This window comes from Aythya ferina (genome assembly GCF_964211825.1).
Source record: "Aythya ferina genome assembly, chromosome: 2".
Taxonomy (NCBI): Eukaryota; Metazoa; Chordata; class Aves; order Anseriformes; family Anatidae; genus Aythya; species Aythya ferina.
Window position 1 is genome coordinate 39,998,394 of NC_140297.1, and position 20,839 is coordinate 40,019,232.

At 38.5% G+C, this 20,839-nt stretch overlaps 1 protein-coding gene across 4 annotated transcripts in view; it reads right to left on the reverse strand.

Moving 5' to 3' along the window:
- ZNF385D (zinc finger protein 385D) overlaps positions 1-6,706 on the reverse strand; it is a 431,386-nt gene extending 424,680 nt beyond the window's left edge. For 3 of the 4 annotated variants that reach the window (XM_084509531.1, XM_084509529.1, XM_084509528.1), the window contains exon 1: positions 6,245-6,421. In XM_084509531.1, the coding sequence (XP_084365657.1) occupies positions 6,245-6,350 (106 nt within the window). In that variant the 5' untranslated portion in view covers positions 6,351-6,421. Of the gene's footprint in view, positions 1-6,244; positions 6,422-6,681 lie in introns of those variants that run through there. The other variant, XM_084509530.1, reaches the window with a different exon arrangement.
- Between the last annotated feature and the right edge of the window lie 14,133 nt (positions 6,707-20,839).

Here is a 20,839-nt window from a genome sequence, read left to right on the forward strand (position 1 = left end):
GTTATACTATATGTGAATTTCCTCAACCCAGCTTCTGGAGAAAAAAGAATCACTTCTCAACTTCCCATTCCACCCCCTCACTATAAATGCCAGCAGTTTAGACAGCTCTAGTTTCAGAGTTTCAGAGTAGTAAGTATTGAGCTAAATACTGGAATGGTTTATACAGCAAAGCTCAATGCAGTCATTGACAATAACAAGTCCTTTTTCTCACTTCTTTCAACAGGCTCTTGGTTTTGTTATCACAAACTAACAGCTCTACTTTAATCCACCCCCAGGAGAAGGTTCTCCCCACTAATTCCTACTCCTCTTTTATGCTTGTAAATACTTTATATAGGAGTACAGCATCAACAACTCTTTATGAAAATTGGCCATAGAGAGCACACAAAAATATTCTTAGACATCATAGCATGCAAGACAAGATCACAAAACCACCACAACAACAACAACAAAAATCCATATATTTTACAAAACATGTAGGTTTTGTTTGTAAAACAGATCCTTCAGCATTTACTAATCCTTCTAAACACAACAATTATTATTATTATTTTTCATGGAAATAATGAGAATAGTTTCAATAACATCACCACAGTCTTAAGGCTATGTGCTATTAAATGAGTCAAGGTACAGCCCGTTTAATACCTTTTTAATAAAAGGACACTGAATTGCAAAATAGTCTGCTAAAGTAGCAACCAGAACACCATCTGCAAGCCCATGGCTATCTGCATTCACACGGCAAGAGGTGTGAATTTGCACCTGCTGGCACAGGCTCCCTGCCACTTGGCACCTTTGTTTACACCATGCCACTTGCCTGTTGTAGTAGAATTACTAAATATCAAAGAAGCCCACAATTGTTTTTTTTCATTTTCTATTTAATGCTTCAATATTTTAATTAGCACAAATTTAAAAATGATCAACAAAATCAGAGCATATCAAAGAGAACCTACAGTAACAACATTCCTGGTTTAACTGTTGTACGTGTATGTGTATTATGGCTGTGCTGTGATTTTGTATGATTAGAAATCCTACAGCCTCCACCCGATTTCATATACATGGAGGCAGAATACAAAAATGCTACCCTGGAGTTTCATGAGAAAGAAATTGAATCCTAGGAGGATAAAGATATTCCAGGTTTTGTGATGGCTTATCCTGCTGCTGCTTAGAACAGCACTGGGTCAAGTCCAGCCCAAATACATATGGGAAAGCAGTCGGGAGTTGCCACAGTTCCAATCATTATGGCAATGTGATGAAACAAATTCAGTGCATAAACAGACATTCCAACTTTAGTTAATGGACAAGATGATTCATTGTTATAACATGGCAAGACTAAATGGAAAGACAAAGGCAGAGACACTAGACTGAGCGCTGAGACTGGAAACTTCCAGATGTGAGTATAAAATGCCCCTGAGCCAGGGTTATTCAGAAATATAAAATACTTCAGAATGTACTAAAATGAGATAGTTTCTATACTTCTGTCAGAGTAACTAGTTCACCTAGCTTCGCAATTTAAACTGCAAGAGCCAAATTATCAAAGTAATTTTTTCCCCTTTTAAAGCACACCTTGCATTTCCCAGCAAAGTGATTTGTGACCTCTGTCTGATTAAAACTCTCCAAATCTTCTTTAAAAAGAAAAAAAAAAAAAAGGTCTGGATATGGGTTCGAGAAGTCATCTTTGGTTTCTAATCTATATTTCTCTGCAGAAATTGAATTTAAATGAACATCATAAAACTGTATTTGCAGTCAGCCTCTAAATTCTAGATGCTGTGTTTGTCATTCCATTGTAAACTCAGATTTAGAATAATCTATGGCTTTGTAGCTCTGGTTACTTATTTATAATTGTACAAGTTGTAATGTTAAGGTTTTATTATTGTCATAAATAAACTCTTCCATGAACTAGGGGGAAAATGTCATATACAGCCATGTTACAGGTATTTGCTAATTTTATCATATGCATTTCTGGCCAAGAAGAGTATGGTTTTCTTCACCCACCCCAGTAACACCAATGTGAACTTATTTGAAAAATACTACAGAAGGAAAACATTTTTCAAATTTAAATAATAATAATAATAATAAATCAGACTACCAATGACTGCTACCATGGCTTTGAGTTACTGAGAATCCCAAGCCTCACTGTAGAATAGGAAAAAAATAAAAATAAAAATAAAAATAAAAACCACAACAGAACTTGACTCAAGTCACACAAGTTCTCTAAGTAGTTGTACCTAGTATACATATAGTAGTACAATTAAGTTAAGTGGTATCAGCTTGTGTTCACATCAATGGAAAGGCTAAGAGAGTTAAAACTCGCTTAGTAAACTAATCCTTCTTGCTCTTCATGTCAAATCCTTTATCCATCCATTTCCTTTGAATGCCATGTCTTCACAGCAAGGTCTGCATTACACATGGCAAACATGCTCCCTGGCTGATGTAACAAGACCACAGGAGCAGCTGAGGCATCTAAGTGTTAGTAGATCCAAACAGAAACAACATCAATGTTCATACTTGATGAACACATAGGCTAGAAAGCATTTTAAGTTTCAAAGTTTACCTGCAGATTATTCCAGCTGAGCACAGAAAGGCTTACTTGCTTTGAGAACTTATATTCTGTTATATTAAGCAGACATATATAACGCCTACATGCATTTCAGACATTCACTTTTACAAATACCACAATAAGCCACAGGTAAAAAGTGAGGTGTAGAGAACTACGGCTCCAGCACAACAGAAGATTTGGTTATGACTGCCTGAATACAACCAAGAACATTATTTCCCAGGAGAGAGAGAAAGAAAAAAGGAAGAAGCTGACAGAAAATACTGAAACACATTGTGAATATTTCAGAAAGAAATGTGTGAAGATTATACCATCTGAAATTGGAAAGCTTGTAGGACTCTTCATTTTTCTACTATCAACTGCAGAATTAGTCCAATCCAGTCGCAACCAGAAGTTGTTAGCATGTGTGCATACATCAAAGCATGTGCACCAGGAAAACCATGGTCAGGCTTGTAGGTTTTTTCCTTCATCCCATCCTTTCCCTAGTTCAACACAGAGAATTCCAATTCTCTGGATCTACAACATGCTGACTTCTATCCTTACCTAATGAAGGGGAGACAACAGATTCTGTCCTGTTTTGTTACAACTCTAGATAGGCTAAGACTAAAACTAGTCAGCTGGCCCAGGTGGAAAAAAAAATCTGTGTTGCTTTAGCTCACACTTATTTATTCGGCCTGCCTGGGTGTGATCCAACATATTGGCATGACACTGACTGATTTCATTGTGCTGGCTGAAGCACAGAAGACTTACATTTCCTAGCCTAAACTTGGCACATTTTTGTGAGAAATTAAAAAATAAATATTTGAAGTAATCATGTTCTAATACATCACTGGTGTGTACACACTCCTACACATACATCCAACACTATTTAGTTACATTTTTCTCCCTGCAGTTTTAATACTAATGATGCAGAACTACTAGTTTACTACAAAAGTTTTATGTACCTTTAAAAATGTATATAAAAATATTGCTTTCTCCTCAGCAGTTTTTGTGGCATCAGATAATGTAAACATTTTTATCTCTCATAGCTTCTAGTCACAAACTTTCTATACCTACTCCCCAAGGGAGGAGGTTTCTTCAATGCATACAGGCATCTCAAAGTTTTGTTAAGTAGTACAGCAAAACACTACTTGATTTACATTGTGGTTTCCATTATGCTACTCCTTAACATCTGCTTAGAAAGCCTGTAGAAGAATTCTGGCTGTAGCTATCCATCTGGTTTTTAAGCTCTTGAGAGATTTTACAGGTAAAGTGCTATAAAAACAAGCTTTTTATAAGATCATTAATATTTATCATCTTATCAGGATCTTGAACTTCTTGTCTTGACAAACACTTTGTTTACTGTCTAGACCACAGCAGGTGGAAATGTTAGTCCTACTTTTCATCACTTTGCATTTTTCAAAGTTTCATTCCATGCAGAACATAAACTTCTGTCCACGAGATTACAGAAAATGTCATGTTTGTATTTGCATTTTGAAGCATTTGAAAAAAACACAGAAAAATCTGAGGTCACAATGCCCTAAGTGCATGGTTCAATCATGAAAAAGCTTTTTTTTACTTGCAATTGATAACATAAAGTTGTTGATGAATAAAGTACTGAATAAGCATACTTGATATAAAATCATATCAAATAGCTCCATGTCAAAATAAATTGACAGCTATATTTACTCACACAAAAGGCAAGAAGAACATCAAAGCTGGCAAATACTTGTAAGTTGATGCAGTCAAAAGGCAGGCTTGCTCACATGTTCACAGCTCAGTGTGCCTGCAGCACCCAGCCAGCCTTAAGTGATGATTGGGTAAATGTATCTTAATCCAAACACACACAGAAATGTCATGCGTGGTCTTCAGCTGGTGTCAATCATAACAGTGCCACTGAGATACATGGAGCTGTGCCATTTTTTTGCCGACACAGGTAGGTGGCCAACTGGAACAGTTTTTGCAGCAAGAAGAGTAGGAAAGAACAGCATTATTTGCTAAAATTTAAATTCTTTCCTGTTCCTGCCACCTCCCAGTTTTGTTGTAAAAAATGAATAGTTCTTATTTCATTTTGATGATTGCATGCATGCATGTATGAATGAGTTGACCTTGTTAAAAACTGCTGACAGCTCACTTATAAGTAAGATACACCAAAAAGTAAAATCGTGATAATTCCTAAAACTCTTTAGCCTGAATATTTTAAGTACGTTTTCCACTCCAACGCAAGGTGGTCAGTATTATATTACTTAAGTCCATTATTGGAAAACAAAGTGTTTCTAAAACTTTGAAATTTTGAGAAGCATATTGAACTCATACTGCACCTTCCCTTCCCACATAAAAAATACAATAAATAAATATACATATATATTTAAAATAAAATAAAATAAAATAAAATAAAATAAAATAAAATAAAATAAAATAAAATAGCTCACTGTAGCATACAGTCAGCAGTAGGGACAGAGAAATTAGGTCTAATTTTGTTTTTCATTACATTTGTTGCTGTTAATGGGTAGTAAATGACATTGTAAATAAGTCCAGTGCACCTTGCAAAGACAGTACCGTAGAAAGAGTGATTACCCTTAAAGCACAATTGAAAATTAACTGGGATGCGAAATATCTGTGCTGCAGTGTAATTTATGTTCCGTGTTGATACGGTAATTACTTAAACCAGAACTTAGCGTCGCACGATACTTTACAAAACACTTCTAAGAAGCAACAGACAGACTGAAGCACACCACACCTTTCTGCTACCCTTAAGTAGAACCAAGTTATAAAATATCTCCCCATAGTAACTAATTTACAGTATAGAGATACTGATAACATCTTAATCTTGGCAGCATACCGCAGCATCGCAACTACACAATTATGGCAAACTTTCTGGCGGTCAAAGAAGGCTTTCAGCCCGGCCTAACCCCTCGCACCAGCCGGTTTGTGGGCAAACACCGGCTCTAACGGGGGCAGGGGTGAACCCCCCCGGCTTGGCTGCGCGCTCTCCTTGCGAGTTATCCCCACTGCTAGCATCACAGTCAGAGAAGGGAGCCTAAGTACTTGCAGCTACAGCCAGCCATTTGTATTCTCTAACTGGCCAGCATTCCTCCCCTGCGCGGTCATTTCTCTCGGAGTTTTTTGATACCCACTAAGGCTTTGCTCGGACTTTGGGTCCGCTTCCTCCTCGCCCTCTGGGAAAGGCGGCAGGGAGGCTGCCCGGCGGCGGCGAGCGGGCGGCAGGCGGGTGACAGCGGTGACAGCCGCCCCGCAGCACGAAGTTCCCCCGGGGGCTGCCGAGCCCCGCAGCAAGCACGGAGCGGAGCCCGCACCCGGTTCGGCCCCCCCGGGCTCGGGCTGGGACCTCGCAAACACCTCGGGAGGGGCGTCGGGAGCCGGGGGAGCCCCGGCGGGGGTTGGTAGCGGTGCTTCCCCAGCACTCAGGGCAGCCGCAGGCAAGCCAAAAAAGACCCCGAGGACTGTCCCCGGGTTCACCGGCTGCAATCGCTTTCCGCCACGATTAAGGACGCCGCGATCGCAGCGAGATGCTCCTCTCCCCGGCGCCCGGCAGCCAGCAGGCGAGAGGCGCAGCTCCGGCGGAGTTGGGGCGCGGTGACCCCCCTCCCCTCGCACCCACGGGCGGGCGAGGAACACCATCAGCCCCCTCCCGGAGCGATCCCAGCGGACACTCCCCACACACAGCCCGAGCCCCCGTCCCGCCCGGTCCCTTACCGTGCGGTGGCGGCTGGGGCTTGCCGCCCGGCGGCTTCTCCTTCCTGCCGCCCGCCGCGCTCCGCAGCCGCCAGCCCGCCGCCCCCCTGCCCAGCGCGCCGGCCATGCCGCGGCCGGGGCGGCCCCCGCAGCGCCGGGCCCGGCGGGGACAGCGCGGGGGCGGAGATGGGGCCCGGGACCCGGCGGCGGGGACGGGGACGGCGATGGGGACGGGGGCGGGCGGGAGGGAGCAGCGCGGTCCCGGCGGTCCCGCCCCCGACAAAGCCGGCGTCAGGCAGCGCCGCGCCCCCCGCCCCACTCCTGGGAGCTGGGAGGGGGTTTGGGGGGCGGCGGGCAAGGGGGGGGGACAAGGGGGGGGCGCGCAGCGAGACCCCGTCCCCATCCCCGCCGGGAGCCCTCCTCCCACGGAGCTTCGCCGAGAGCCATGTGTAGGTTACCTCCTGCCATCCCCAGCGCCGGTGCCGCGCACTCCTGCCTCCATCGCGGTGTCACTCGGCCGGGGGGTGCTGCTTACCGAGAGCCCCTGTGCGGGGAGGCAGCGGCAGCCCCTCTCCGGGCCCCCGAGACTTGGGAAGTGCCCTCGATCGCTCGGCGGTCCCACCAAGGGGTGCCTGCCATGCAAGAAGCACCCCGTCCTCTGAAACGTGCGGTCAGCTTAACACCGGACCTAATACTTAAAAAGTTACAGGCTCGGAGGTGAATATTAGCAATTTTCAGGCGAGACCAAAAAACAACAACAACAAAACAATAGTTTAAAATGCCGCTGTAGTCCCGAGGATTTGGCGGAGCGGTGTGTTGCATAAGTACAAATGGTGTGTGTAACTTTTGTTTGTAATCGTGGTAATGACTCCACTTGTATGTCAAATTACAGCAGTCACTGCAGCAGCTCTGGAAAGGTATTCCACAGTTGCTTTTTAATTTTTCATGCACATATATATCTATATGCCATCGGCACCTCCACCAAGTGTATCATTCTTTCTATCTGCACACTTTGAAACGCAGAGAAACTGTATGCAGAACTTGCATTGATTCTCCCATTGGAAGAAAAGGAAAAGAAAGCCTCCTCCCTATGTCCCATATCCCTCTGCTACCCTGACTTCAAGAAGCTTATGGAGAAAAATAAGTAGGGTTCATCGTTGTCATAACTTTAAAACTTATTCTTTGAAGACTCGATTGGACTGAGTACCTAATTTAAAAGAGAGAGTCAGGGAGAGAGGGAGAGCTCCTCTTGGGTTTGTAGCTCCAACAGACAAGGTGTAAAGAAGCCATAATCTGTGATGGAAGAGCAAAGCTTTGTCCTCCACAGAATTTATCTGCCTCTCTTATGTGGTCATCTCGTACCCCAGGCTCTGATGATCAGGCCTCCCCCCTGTGCCCACACCCTGGTTGTCCTGCCTGAGCCCTGAGCCCCTAGTGCTGGCAGCCCGTTGCCGCTGCCTGCTGAAGCTGGGGTGGTTTTCATTAGTGCTGAGAATGATTCATGCGAACCAGGATTACTGACCTTGACCTGACACGTACAGATACACCCTGTGGTGATGAATGTAATAGAATAAACAGTTAGATATGACTGCATATCCCCTCTTGTAGGGCTGTTCTTGCCCAATTCTATTGCATTGTAACACAAATAATGACTCATTTGCTTACCCTCATAGCACATTTAGAAACCTGCTATTCATCACTGCTTGAAGGCTCTTGAATAAATACACTCCCCAAATGATTGATTTAAATCAAATATATTTCTATCACTTGATCCTGTTTCTGTTATTATTGATAATGACTACACATGTGGATGTGTGGTGTATCATCTCACTGCTGCTTCACATTAGGATGTTTTTTATAGTGAATAGTCTTTTGTTAAATGTACTTTTATAATTACATTTACACAGGGGAGGAAGGGGAGAGAAAAACAAAAGAAAATATAGCTGTAGAAGAGCCCACTCTCCATACACAAAGAATATGAAACTTCTACAGCAATTAGTTGAAATGCAAATTAAGAATAGGGTATAAAAATGTTTTGTATAGAACAGTATTTTTAAGTGATATAAAAATATATAGCAAAGAATTTGTTTTATATAAAACAAAGAATTAGTGTGGAGAAGGAAAAGTCTGTAATAGTTATATGCAGAATTAATATTCCAGAACAGGTTTAATAAATAGGAAAAAAAGTTTTTTTTTTTAAAAAAAAAAAACTTACCTCTTAAATTTAGAATCATAGAATGATTTGTGTTGAAAGGGACCTTAAAGATCACTCAGTTTTTGTTTTTGTGCAAAGAGGTATTTTTGCAGAAACTTCCAGAGCTGGAAAAAAAAAAAAAAAAAAAAAAAAAAAAAAAAAAGTATTCACAACCCCTTCCTGAAAGATTGATTTTTCCATGATCAACATTTAATAACTTTCATTTTTGTTTTTACAAAGGAATGAAGACACAAGAGCATTCTTAAATATCATTGTAGAGTGTAATACCTGTGATTTAAAGGACCACCTTGCTTATTCATCGTGTGCAACAAAAGTTGTAATGGAGAATATGAGCAGCCTCTGTTGAAAAGAAAAGGTACAGATATCATAAAATGATAATACTGAAATGTTGTATGATACCACTATGGCTCATAATTTCATTCCCTTAGTGTAGCATCATAAGTTGCAAGCTAATTTTTGTTTATCCTTGTTTATGTTTCCTGCTCATCTAATGATGAAGATGTACAACTATTTTCTTGTATTAACTTGGGGCTGTTTTTCCACTGGTGAAGGAGTATTTGGATGTCATATCCCTCTGTTAAATATAATACTTGCATAGATGCATTAAACAGACTGGTGCTTTGAATACATGTTCTAAATTTTGCTTACACTGAACTGACTTATACAGACCTTCACAGACAGGAGCATTAACATAAGCATTTCTGCTTAGGCATCTGTTGTTTTACCTAAGAATAATATGGAAGAGTTTCTGATAGGATTGTTCTTGTTTCCTTTGCAGAGAGGAGTACAGAGTAGCTTTTGCATTCACAGTCCACCTGAGGATGACATCTCAGATTTGTAAGCAGTCAAATTCAGCTCAGTCCACATTAGCAATCCAGCTCTAATATGGAAGGCCCAAGGCAGCTCTGCCCCTGCTCATCTTCCTGTCCACAACTTGCTGGCAATGTGCTTGTAATTTACCATTGACAAGAATTTCCTCTCACTGCCTTTTGGTACTGAAGATATATGTATGTTCTTCTAACCCAGACAAACAGAAAAGCTAGATGGAGTAGAAAAGCAATTCACAAAATGATACCAATTCCTTGCAAAGCACCACTTCATGTTCTACTGGGGAATCTGTGCACTTCCAGGAGATGCCTCCAGGTTATAATGCACTGTGAATATGAATACACTCCTGATTTTGTACAAACCAGACAAAAAGCAGAATAACCACAGGCAACATTTTTCTGGGCTACCCTACGTGCCTGCAGCTGCCCTCCTCTGCTTTGTACCAGTGCTGTGAGAAAGCACCTGAGACAAAGTTTTCTCCTTCACTGCAAAGAATGCACTTGCATTCATGCTGTGCTTTGGGTCAGCCTGTGTGCACTCCTCTTCTTCTGTCTGGTGCTAGAGGAATCAGAAAAGCAATGGTACCAGCCGCAAGGAAAGATGCAGAGCAGGGGTTAGGTTGCCTTGGGGACATCAGTGTGCACCCCCACCACAGCTTCATGATCCTCAGTATGATCCTTCTGAATCTTCTTGCATGCACCGAGAGAAGTTGTGCACATGCTAGCACCAAGTCCAGTGGACGTACAGTGCCTGCACGGTGAGCAGCCATGATCCTCACCAGCTCAAAAGCGTGAGAGCCATTGGTGGCTGAAGCTGTCTGAGGACAGCTTCAAGCCCAACCTGAACCAAGTCGTATCCTGTGCTTCCTGTGCTCATACCTGTTTCATGGAGCTGAGAATGGGTTTAGAGCACTAGATACACATCATTAAAGGGGAATGTCCAATGGTGTCAGGACTTAGTACTGAAGTCTGACTAAAAAGACAGCCTCTATAATTCTAATTTTCAAAAAAGCAGAAATGTATTCCCAAAATTCAACATATCCTTGGCTCCCAGAATCCTTCTTTTAGATGCAATGTCTTTTGTCCTACTCCTAGAAACTAGGGGAAAGAGAATGGGAAATAATGATGCACTGGAAAGAAATATTTCTGTTCTCAATGCCTTTGTCTATGTTTCTTTCAATACACCTCTGTTCCTTCAGTTATTATGCCCAAGAGCAGAAAACTTGTTTTCCAGCAAGTGGAAGTGAAGAGATGCATTTCCAATGGATAGGACAGAAGATACAATTTATAAGTTGTGCTTACTCTTTTCACACCACACAGAGTTTGAAAAGTGATTGATGGTCTGCCCCAAGAATCTGGGGTGCTAGATGGATGCGCAGTTAGGCAGAATTGATACTTCAAATATGGAGATTTTGAAATTCCACAGGAGACAGCCTTGACCTTAGAGCATTTCAGTTACTGTTCTGGAAGCTCATATTTGAAATGATCCTACCTGTATTGCAGGTTGAATGTCCAGCCAAAAGTCCATTTTACTCAAACTTCTACTCAAAATCTGACCAGAGGGAGTTACTTGAATCACAGTCCTGGTCCTAAGATATTGTTGTGGGTCAAAGGTGGCTGCATGTTTCTGTCTTTCCATCCAATATAATGAACAACTACAAGATTTGAAATCTCAGGTTCATTTATCCCAGTATTGATGTTTAAGACACTTCAATATTTCACTACATAACTTAGAGCAGGCTGGGGGAACTGTAAGTGCAAGTGCATCACTAACCTGGTGAGCATTTAGAAAGAGATAAGCTTGTATTTTCACATACCACCACTTAGCAGCTCAGAGATAAACTGGGAGTCTTCTGAAAGAAAAAAATGGTATAAAGAGTATTTACTATTCTTTCAGGACAGGTAAGTTTTAATGACTGAAATACAAAATTAATGTAAATGAAATTTCTGTTTTCAAAGAAATTTCTGGTTTCAAAGCTCTAAAGTTATTACAGGGGTGCCTCATAGTTCCTGATGAAATGGAAATGTTTCTCAAGAGCTGGATCAGAAGATACAGTCTTTAGGAAGTGCAAGAGAGAGGATCCCAAGAGGGCACACTGCTCTTGGGTATTTACTAGTGCTTCTGCTTTGGATACCTCTGAGGAATGGGAGTTTAGACAAATATAGAGCAAATGCATGCCCAGGAGTTTCTGAGAAAATAATCACAAGGTCAGCTATAAAAATTCAGCTAAATTCAGCTTGTAATTACCCCAGCCACAGGATATAAGGAAAAAATAACTGTGATAAGAAGGCTTAAATAGATCTTCCTTTTGACTTCTCCTTTCAAAAATTAAATAGATTTTCCCTGAGATTTCTGAATGTCTTAGCAAATAAATTTAGCAATTTGAGAGAAAACTCCCAGTTCTTCCTTTTTGACCCATGTTTTGTGTGATCTGCAAACCTAACCGATTACTTTCTGTGTTGGGTATCAGTCTTTTTCAGTGTTCAAGTTGTTCTCTTATATGTTTCCCTGTCAATGTGTCAGAGATGCATTTGCTGGGATTTAGAAGAAAGAAAAAAAAAAAAGAAAAAAAAAAAAGAGAAAAAAATAGTAATATAAATCATTAATAAATTATTTATAAAAAAAGTAGTAATATAAATCATTATCAATTTAATATAGTACAAGTGTGTACACAGTACATAGTACATGGTCTAGACCAAGAATTCAGTTATTACAGATATAAACAGAAATGTAAATTTCATATCCTAACTAGAATAACATGCTGCAGAGGGAACTCACCCTGGAAAAAAAGAAAAAAAAAAAAGTGAGCTTTTTTTCACCTGTCACCTTCTTCAGGGTTCAGCAAGTCAGGCACAGCCTTAGTTTCTATTTGCAGCTCTGTAGGAAGCTGCAGAAAACCTATTGCTAGGGGCTGCAAGAGAAGTATTGTGAATGAACCATTACTTCCCCCGGCTGTGCATTTCCCTGCCAACAGCTGCTACATCTGTAGTGTCCCTCTGGCATAAGGTGGGTTGCAGCAGCTTGCTGAAAACCTCATGTAGAATTTATGGTACTAGTGACTGTGAATGGTTTGTTTGCCTTTTATTTCTGTAACCATAATTCAGGGTTTACCTCTCTATTTCACTAGAGTTATGCTTGAAGGTGGCACATAGGATTGGGCCCTAACTGTAGCCACTAAAAGCATATCAGACGCAGACAATGCACATCCTTACTGAGAAGCAGAGTAATGTAGGTAAACTCATACATTTACAGAGGTCTAATCACCCATTAAATGCACTACGACTGCATTATGTAGCTCTTCCCTGGCTTTTAGTCAAGAACTATTGCTTTAAATGTTTTTGGTAAAGAACACACTAGTGTGAAGCCACATAGAGTAAGACAGATTTGTAATTTTTAATTATATGTCTCAAAATTACATAATTTGGCCTTACATATGTGATCTTCCAGACTTGGTCAAAACAAGCATTTCCACAGTACTGCAGGAATAGGGAAAAAGAAAAGAGGGGCTGTGTCCTGTGAGGGAAACAGGGATAGAAGACAAGCAGCAGCTTCCCTTTTGCCCAATACACAGCTGAGTTACTTAACACACTGCTCCCAGAAGCCAATGTGCTGACCATAGGGAAGCAGCACGCCTCTCCAGGGTTGCTTCAGACTGTCAGAACCAGACTCTGCCTTTTCTATAGACTAGAGATAAAAATACAGTTTAATGTTTGACACCTCTTGAGTTCCCAATACATTTTTTCAAGCTGAGTTTTAGTACTCACAGGTCTAGGGGGTGTGGAAATGCATGCAGCGTATGAGACACACACCCTGGAACCACAACTTCTAAAACCTGACAAAAGACAAACAGAGTTGTTAATAATGATGCACACCTTTCTATTTTTTTCTCCCCTAGCTACAGTAAAACTAAAAAGCAGTGTACACCTATGGCTGCTCCAAATCTACCTCTGATATTTCTATTTCCACCTCTTGTTTTTCAACATGAATATATTAGATTTTTCAGGATTTTATAACCTTATACCTCTCAGAAGCATTCTCTGCATGGGTAAAAGTTATATATATCATGTGTAACTCATTTATTTTTTAAAAAGTTGGTATTTCTTCTCCCTTTCAATCATTCATTGGATCATGCTAATATAAAACAAGCATTGATTCCCATCAATAATCAGGGAATTAAAACTTGTAAGACAGTTGTTCCTGTTGTGGTGCTATCCCACAGGATACCTGTGACATTAGTCTGATTTAGTGGCAAAAAAGATAATGGTAGTTTACTCCAGACTTCAAAATACAACAGAGGAATAAAAAGCTAGGTAATGATTTTGGTAGAAAAATGCCCAATCCAAAGATGTAAAGCACACACAGTAGATTTTATTTCTGAATACAAAGGCTATACATTTGTTTTCTGAACTCAAATTCAATACATTTTTAGGCACAGCTGCACAATAAAAGGGAAATAAATATTGATATTCAAGTCTACGTACCTAGAGTCCCTCTTCACTTCTCAAAGCACTCTGTACAGCGCTGCTGTAGGAGACAGAGACAAAAGGCTTGAATATTAAAAACTGCAGCAGTTCAATAGAACAATGCAACAACCTTGTCAGACTCAGGTGCATCTGGTGCTACAGTCAAGCCTTCCACTCATACTTAGCCAGAACTGTTAAGTATTTATTCACACAAAAGAAGCATTTTATAAAAATTATCTTCTTATTTTGCTCTACAATTACCTCATTTACAATGGAAAATAATTTAGAAGATGTGTGAGCTTCTGCAGCTGATAAAGTCAATGGACTTCAACAGGTTTAGGACTTCTGGGATCCAGAATTTTCACAATCATACATATTGTATTCTATTAGACATACAGTATTAAGGTTAGGTCAACATTAGATAAAAGTCTCAAAAATACTGGTCTGATTCTGTAAACTTTACATCTGAAATGTTGATACTGATTGTAATAAATGCTCTTGTGTGAACTGCAGGATTGAGAATACGCAGGTGCTGATTAATGCATAGCTAGAAGTATTGTTTGTTCTGGTAAGATGGAAGCTCACCAAACTGATCTGCAAACACTAGAATTAAATTTAATGATGACTACCATTGTTTCAGATAATAGAACTTTCCTATCATTTAAACTATAATTATATTTTCTAAATCACACCTGGTTGAAAATTTAGGTACTATAAAAAGCCTTGTAAGAATATGCTAAACCCAAAGCACGTGAAATATTAGGTATTGTTCTGATGCTTTGTAGTGGGTTATTATTTTCTATACCCAAACATCAAAGGAAGACAGAGAAACTTAGTTTGGATCAAAGCTCACCTTACCTTATTTGATTTCCATTCCTGTGTCTGTCAATAAGAAACTTACCTCAGTAAAGACAAAGGATGAAATCTAATACACTGCATATATCTAACAGCACAATCACCTAAAACTAGGAAATAAAATGTCTAAATTATAAATATTTCATTCCTGGAAGAGAACCAGTAATGTGATATTATGTGTCTATGGGAAGACCAGTCTCAGAGGTGAATTCAAAGAGAACTCTATAGAGAATTAGAAAACTGGCAGTCCACAAAGCTATGAAGAGACTAACAAAAGTCAAATACAGAAATACTGCAAGGAGCAGAAGTAAAAATTTGCGGAGGTCTTTTTAAAGAAGTGATGCTGTCTCTTGTTCCTTCTATGACATAATTATGTCAATTATGTATCATATAATACTTATGATCCACAACCAGCTGAAACACTGAAAACACACTCCTTCCTCAGAGGAGTCTACAGGGGATAATGGCCACTCCTGAAAGAAATGTAGATTTAATTCTGAAACAGCAGAAAAGGGATTTGAATTAGATTTTGTCACTTTCTAAACAAGTACTCTAACCACTAGGCAATCATCTAAAATGGAGATTTACCTTCTCAGCCAAATTTTAATTTGAAATTAAACTTAAAATAGTGACCCAAGCTACACTTGTGAGGCAGCCACTTCTTTACAGCTCATTAGGCATCTTCCTAAGAGTTCCTGCTAAATTGTTTTGTAATAGGGGTTTTTAAGCAGAGATACTAACTGGATCTGGATCTGGCCTGAGTTTAGGTATGAGCCAGGTGCCAAGCTGGGTGCCTGCACTCTTAAGCCCCTTATTTTGCCTGGCTTCCAGTGAAAACTCAGGAAGAACTTCAGGATTTTCAGTTCAGTCCTGTAAATACTTATTCTTGCAACCAAGGGATTTGTGGGAATAGTCCCTTAAGCTTTCATGTTCCAAGTTTAACATGCCAGAAAAAATTAATAGACCATTCTGTGGTTTTGAAGTCATGCTGAACACAGACAGTGCCAGCAGTTTTTAAATAATTTCCTTCACTATTAGACATAACAGTGCAGTGGAAGTTTAAAATAAAACTCACTTCCTTTATTAAATATTATCCCCCTGCCATTCTGACCTACAACCTATAAAGAAAGCTCTAGAGTATATGCTTAAGCGTGCATGTAGTCCCATTAACTTCAGTGAGCATGAGAAAACCAAATGAGGGTTTGTTTCTTTAAGCTGTTATTTTAAGATAGTTCAGAAACACTGAACAATTAAATGTTTCTTTAGGGAGACACATTGAAGATAGTGTGTTAAATCACTTTTTTTTTTTTTTTTTTTTTTTATCAGCAGAGGAGGTTTCTATTTGCTTTATGAAAAAATCTGTGTCTTCACAGATACTGGAATTGCTCAAATTACATGGTTTTATAGGAAACTGCTGAAGGTCTGATGAAGTTGAAATTTAAAAAAAAAAAAAAAAAAACATATCTATGTGTTGACATATAAACAACTTTGCATTCCATTTTTGGCAGCTAAAATCCTCTTTGTTATTTGGGAGAACCTGAACTGAGAGGATAGACAAAAATATTTGTGGTACTAAAATTTTCATAGATTCATGCTGAAATTAGGTAACTCCTATTTAAAGTGTGGATGGTGTCAGAAGATTACTTTTTAACATTAATGTTAAATGAATGTTTATTCATTTATTTATTATTATTATTATGTATTTGGTATTATTATATTTATTATTTATTCATTAAAAATTAAGATTTATTTCATTTGGTCAAATGAAATAAAATTTTGTTTTCCCAAAAAACAAGCTGATAATTTGTACTGCGTATGTTATATACATTTGTACTGCGTATGTTATATACAAAATAATCCTTGCTCTGTTACAGAGCTAGCTTTAGATAAAACTTAGCTTATCTACTTTAGAATCCTCTCCAATCAAAAAATTTTCTGTGTCCAAATGGCTATACCAGGTGTATATATATTGCAACTACACATATAATGAATCATTAGTTCAGGAAAAGCCAAGTGTCTTCAGACTATTAATAATGAAAGCATAGTTGTTTAGCAGTAGGAAAAATACGTCAGGGATCTTTAAAGAGAACAAAAAAAAAAAAAGTAATAAATAGGATTTTTTTTGAAATATTTCTCCCTTCAGCAGCTCACTTGAGCTTGGAAACCTTAAGCTCTTCCTGCCAATTTTGCCTCAGTGACTCATTCTAACTAACCTTTTTACATTTTGGTGTTTGTGTTGTTTGTACGTTCCATAATACTGAGCTATTTTGTGATCACATCTTGTATTTTTGTTAAGAAAATAGGATGTGTAAAGTCATTCAGTCATATAAAATTACTTAGTGACCCTTTGGTCTTATCCAAAAACCTAAAACGGAATGTTAAAAAATAAAATAAAATAAATAAAATAAAATAAAATAAAATAAAATAAAATAAAATAAAATAAAATAAAATAAAATAAAATAAAATAAAATAAAATAAAATAGGTGGATCAAGAAAGCAATTAAGCTGTGTTAATTGACATGATTTTGGACTCAAAGTGTTCACTTGGCTCCCAGTCCTACATTTAATGAAGTATTTGTTTGCACAATCCATCTGTGTGTAAGTGCTCTAGAAAAATAATAATAATAATAATAAAAAGACAAAGTACAAACATAGCTTTTAATAGATCCATTAACAAATAGATAAGTTGACATTTATCTTTGATATGTCAACTACAGATGAATCTCATTAGTACATTAACACATTTCCCTATAAATTTCCTTTGGGCACATGAGGCATTTTTTACTGCATTTGCTGTCTTCGACCCAATCTGTCATTAACTGTACACTTTCCAGCCAGGGAAATAGCAATGCCCACAGCTTCCTCTTGGATAAAGAAAATTTCCCTTCATTGTCTACTGTCCATTGACATGTCCTAATGTCGTTGCAGAAATTAGTATCCTTTCACACATGACTGGGAAGAAAAAAGCCCCATTCTTAATCAAATACATGATTGCTTCATCGTTTCAGCTGTGGGGTACAAATACAGTCTGTTACTGCATTCTGCCACGTCCATGCATGGTCAAAACCTATATAAGTGTCCTTGCAGCTTATACATTTGCATAGGTCATGCAAAGACACCCAGGAGCGCACATTTAAATGTCAGCTAGCAAGGTAGGGTTGCTTCTGATGCTTTGCTATATAGTCATAGAAGGTCATGACTGTGGACTTTTAGTAGCACTTTCAGTCCCCAAAGCCTGTATTTACTTTGCCTGCCATGTCACTTGCAATTTCTGCAGTAGCATTTCCAGGTAGCTCGTGAAAGTATCTAGAAAAAAATTATAATTTATAAATTCCCCTCTACTATTTATCATTTTCAGAAATCCTGTATCCTTTTGTTCCACTGAAGAGTATATTCAAGTGGAATTGAGGCTAATTTCACAGAGCTAATCACCCACGTAACTTTTGTGCAAGATCCCAGGACAGGTCTCTTCCATCACAGGCATTCAAGAAGCCCTCAGTAAGTTGTGCCATTGCCATCCAAACTCCTTGGTGGATACCATATGAAAAATATTTGTGTAGCTGAGCAATGCATAGGGTCACCTCCATCTGAACAGCAGCTCAGCTCTTTTGTAACATTCCTAAAATGCGTAACCAACCTTGGCCTAAATAAGCCGATACGTTAATTTTTCTGTTGAAAAGGCAGTTCTGATTAGCCTTGACTCAGCTAACTTTGTTATTCTTTTTAAGCTAAGGGATATTTTTCAGCAAAGAAAAGCCTGCTCTCTTCAGCAGAGTAAAGAATCCTTCTGTGAATCAATTTAGAGCAATCTTACTAATGTAAAGTGTTTATAGGCTTATGTAAGGCCTATTTGTCATGAATGTGCTTTTAAATATACTATACTGCACAGCGAAGTCAGTACCAGTACTCTTCCACAAAGAACAATTTTGCTGTAGAATACGAAAGGTATATATTAGAGATGGCTTCTTTCAACAGAAAATGAGATTTTACATGGTTTTGATAGTTCCCTACTTTTCACAAATATCCTGTGTAGGCAGACAAGCTACAGCTAAGCTGAGCTGGCTTGACACACACTAACTAGCAGCAGTAAGGAACACAAAAACTAGTCTAGCAGCGCACGAGCTGGATCAAGGCTGGGAGCATACAGAAGGGCTGTGCAAATGTTTTTTGGGCCAATAAGTATGCTGGTAAAATTCTGCAGTATACCCATTAAAATCCACATTGACTCAAGAAGATCTGCACCAGGCTCCACTGTTCAGAGCTAACATATTCTAACAGAACACAGAGACAATTTGACTTGCTCTCCCACTGCTTGTAACATACAAGAAAAAGTGGTCCTAAGCAAACAGTACAAAACACAGGACTAGAGCAAAATGAGATGAGAAGGCAGAGAAAAATGGAAATTACACCTGCTAATGGAGAACAAGTCTACAAGCACTGATTGATTAATCAAAATAAATAAACAGCTTAATCAAACTAAATACATTTGATAAGCATTTTTTTTTTTTAAAGTTTAATGTGAAAATCCATATCTATCTATATCTATCTTTCAATGTGGGTCCTTCAACTTAGATGTTTGCTGTTCAATGGTTTCTTTTTTTTTTTTTTTCAATAATTGCCATCTTAGAATAACGTTATCTTTTTCACGTACAATGTCAGAGTACACCACTTAAGTACTTGATAATTTATACCATGTATCTTCAAATAACATGGCAATGATAATCAGTACATTGAGAGTAATGCAGAAATACTAAAATACTACCTACTTCGATAAAGAATGCTAAACTTAAAATTACACAAATTAATATACATAAAATTTACATTATATCATCATATGAAAATAAGCTGTTGAATATCATGGAATCTATATGTCCACATATACACACATATATGCACAGAAGAATAGCAATTAGAAATGCTAGCAATTGCCATACATGCCAACCTTTACATACTTTTCCACTGATGCATTCTAATAATAATAACAACAACAACAATAATAATAACAATAATAATAACAATAATAATTTGTAAGGATCTCGAAGAGAAATTCTCCTTCAGCTTTTTGAAAAGAAGTGTGGTGCATACCCTTTAAGCTATATATTAATTTGAAAAAAAAAAGTTCAATTAAATCCAAGTTTTCACTTAACAACAAAACTGATATGCTCAGATAAACTGTGTGTCTGTGAAAAGATGGTCACTAGCTTCTAGCATTTTTATTTCAACATTTTAGACAGCAAACAAGATATTCAATTTTATTAACACCAATTTTGGCTACAGATTAGTAATCTACATTAGTTAAAAACTTTCAAAGAAAATTTGAAAAGCAGCATCAAGCAAATATCTTTTTTTTTTTTTTTTTTTTTTTTTTTTTTTTTTTTAACTTACCAAATCTTACTTTATCTCTGATGTAGTAAAAAATGGGCCAGGTTTATTTCTACTTGTGTTTCTCTGAGACCTAAGTGAATTACGTCACAGCCAAACTGAGCTCAGACTGATCAAATCTGTAATACAACATAATATCTATGCACACCTTAATGTGCACACTGCAAACTGATTGTTCTACTTCTGTGTCAGGTTATGGATCTGGCCCTGTTATAGTCATAAAAGAAAAACAACAACAACAAAAAAGCATAAAACAGCAAATCCGCTGCAGGACTAAGTTCAGAATACATGACCTAATTTAAAGCAGAAATCTCATTGATTTCAACCTCATTGCCCAAAGGCAAAAGGTCCAGTGTTGTTGCCAGTGAAGTCAGTGGTAAAACTCCTACTGGGTACAATGTGATTTGGTTGTTTTTTATATCAGACTTGCATCAGGAAAACATTGAATGGTGTCCCTATCAGCGTCAATAGCATTTCTGCAACTCATCAAACAAGGACGAAGATTTTATTTCTTAAGTCTGCCAAACTAAAGCTAAGTAATTATTCTCTCTCTTTCCTACTGGTCTGATATTGCTGGCACTGATTGCAACCGACATGTTTTAGATTTTTTTTTCTTACTCTTAAAAATTTTGCTATTTACGAGTGTTATTGCAACTCATTTTTACTTAGATATCAAGTGTTTATTTTTCTTTCTAAATGTCTTCTTGTCCCTTTTCAAGCACAACTTATCTTCTCAGCCCCAGGCTCCAAGCAGTGTGATTCTGGAGGCACACAAGGAACACAGGTAAAAACTGAAGAACTTTAAGAAACTGAATGACATCAGGAAAAATTCTCTATATTTAATTTTTCAATTAACCAAATTATGATAATGTT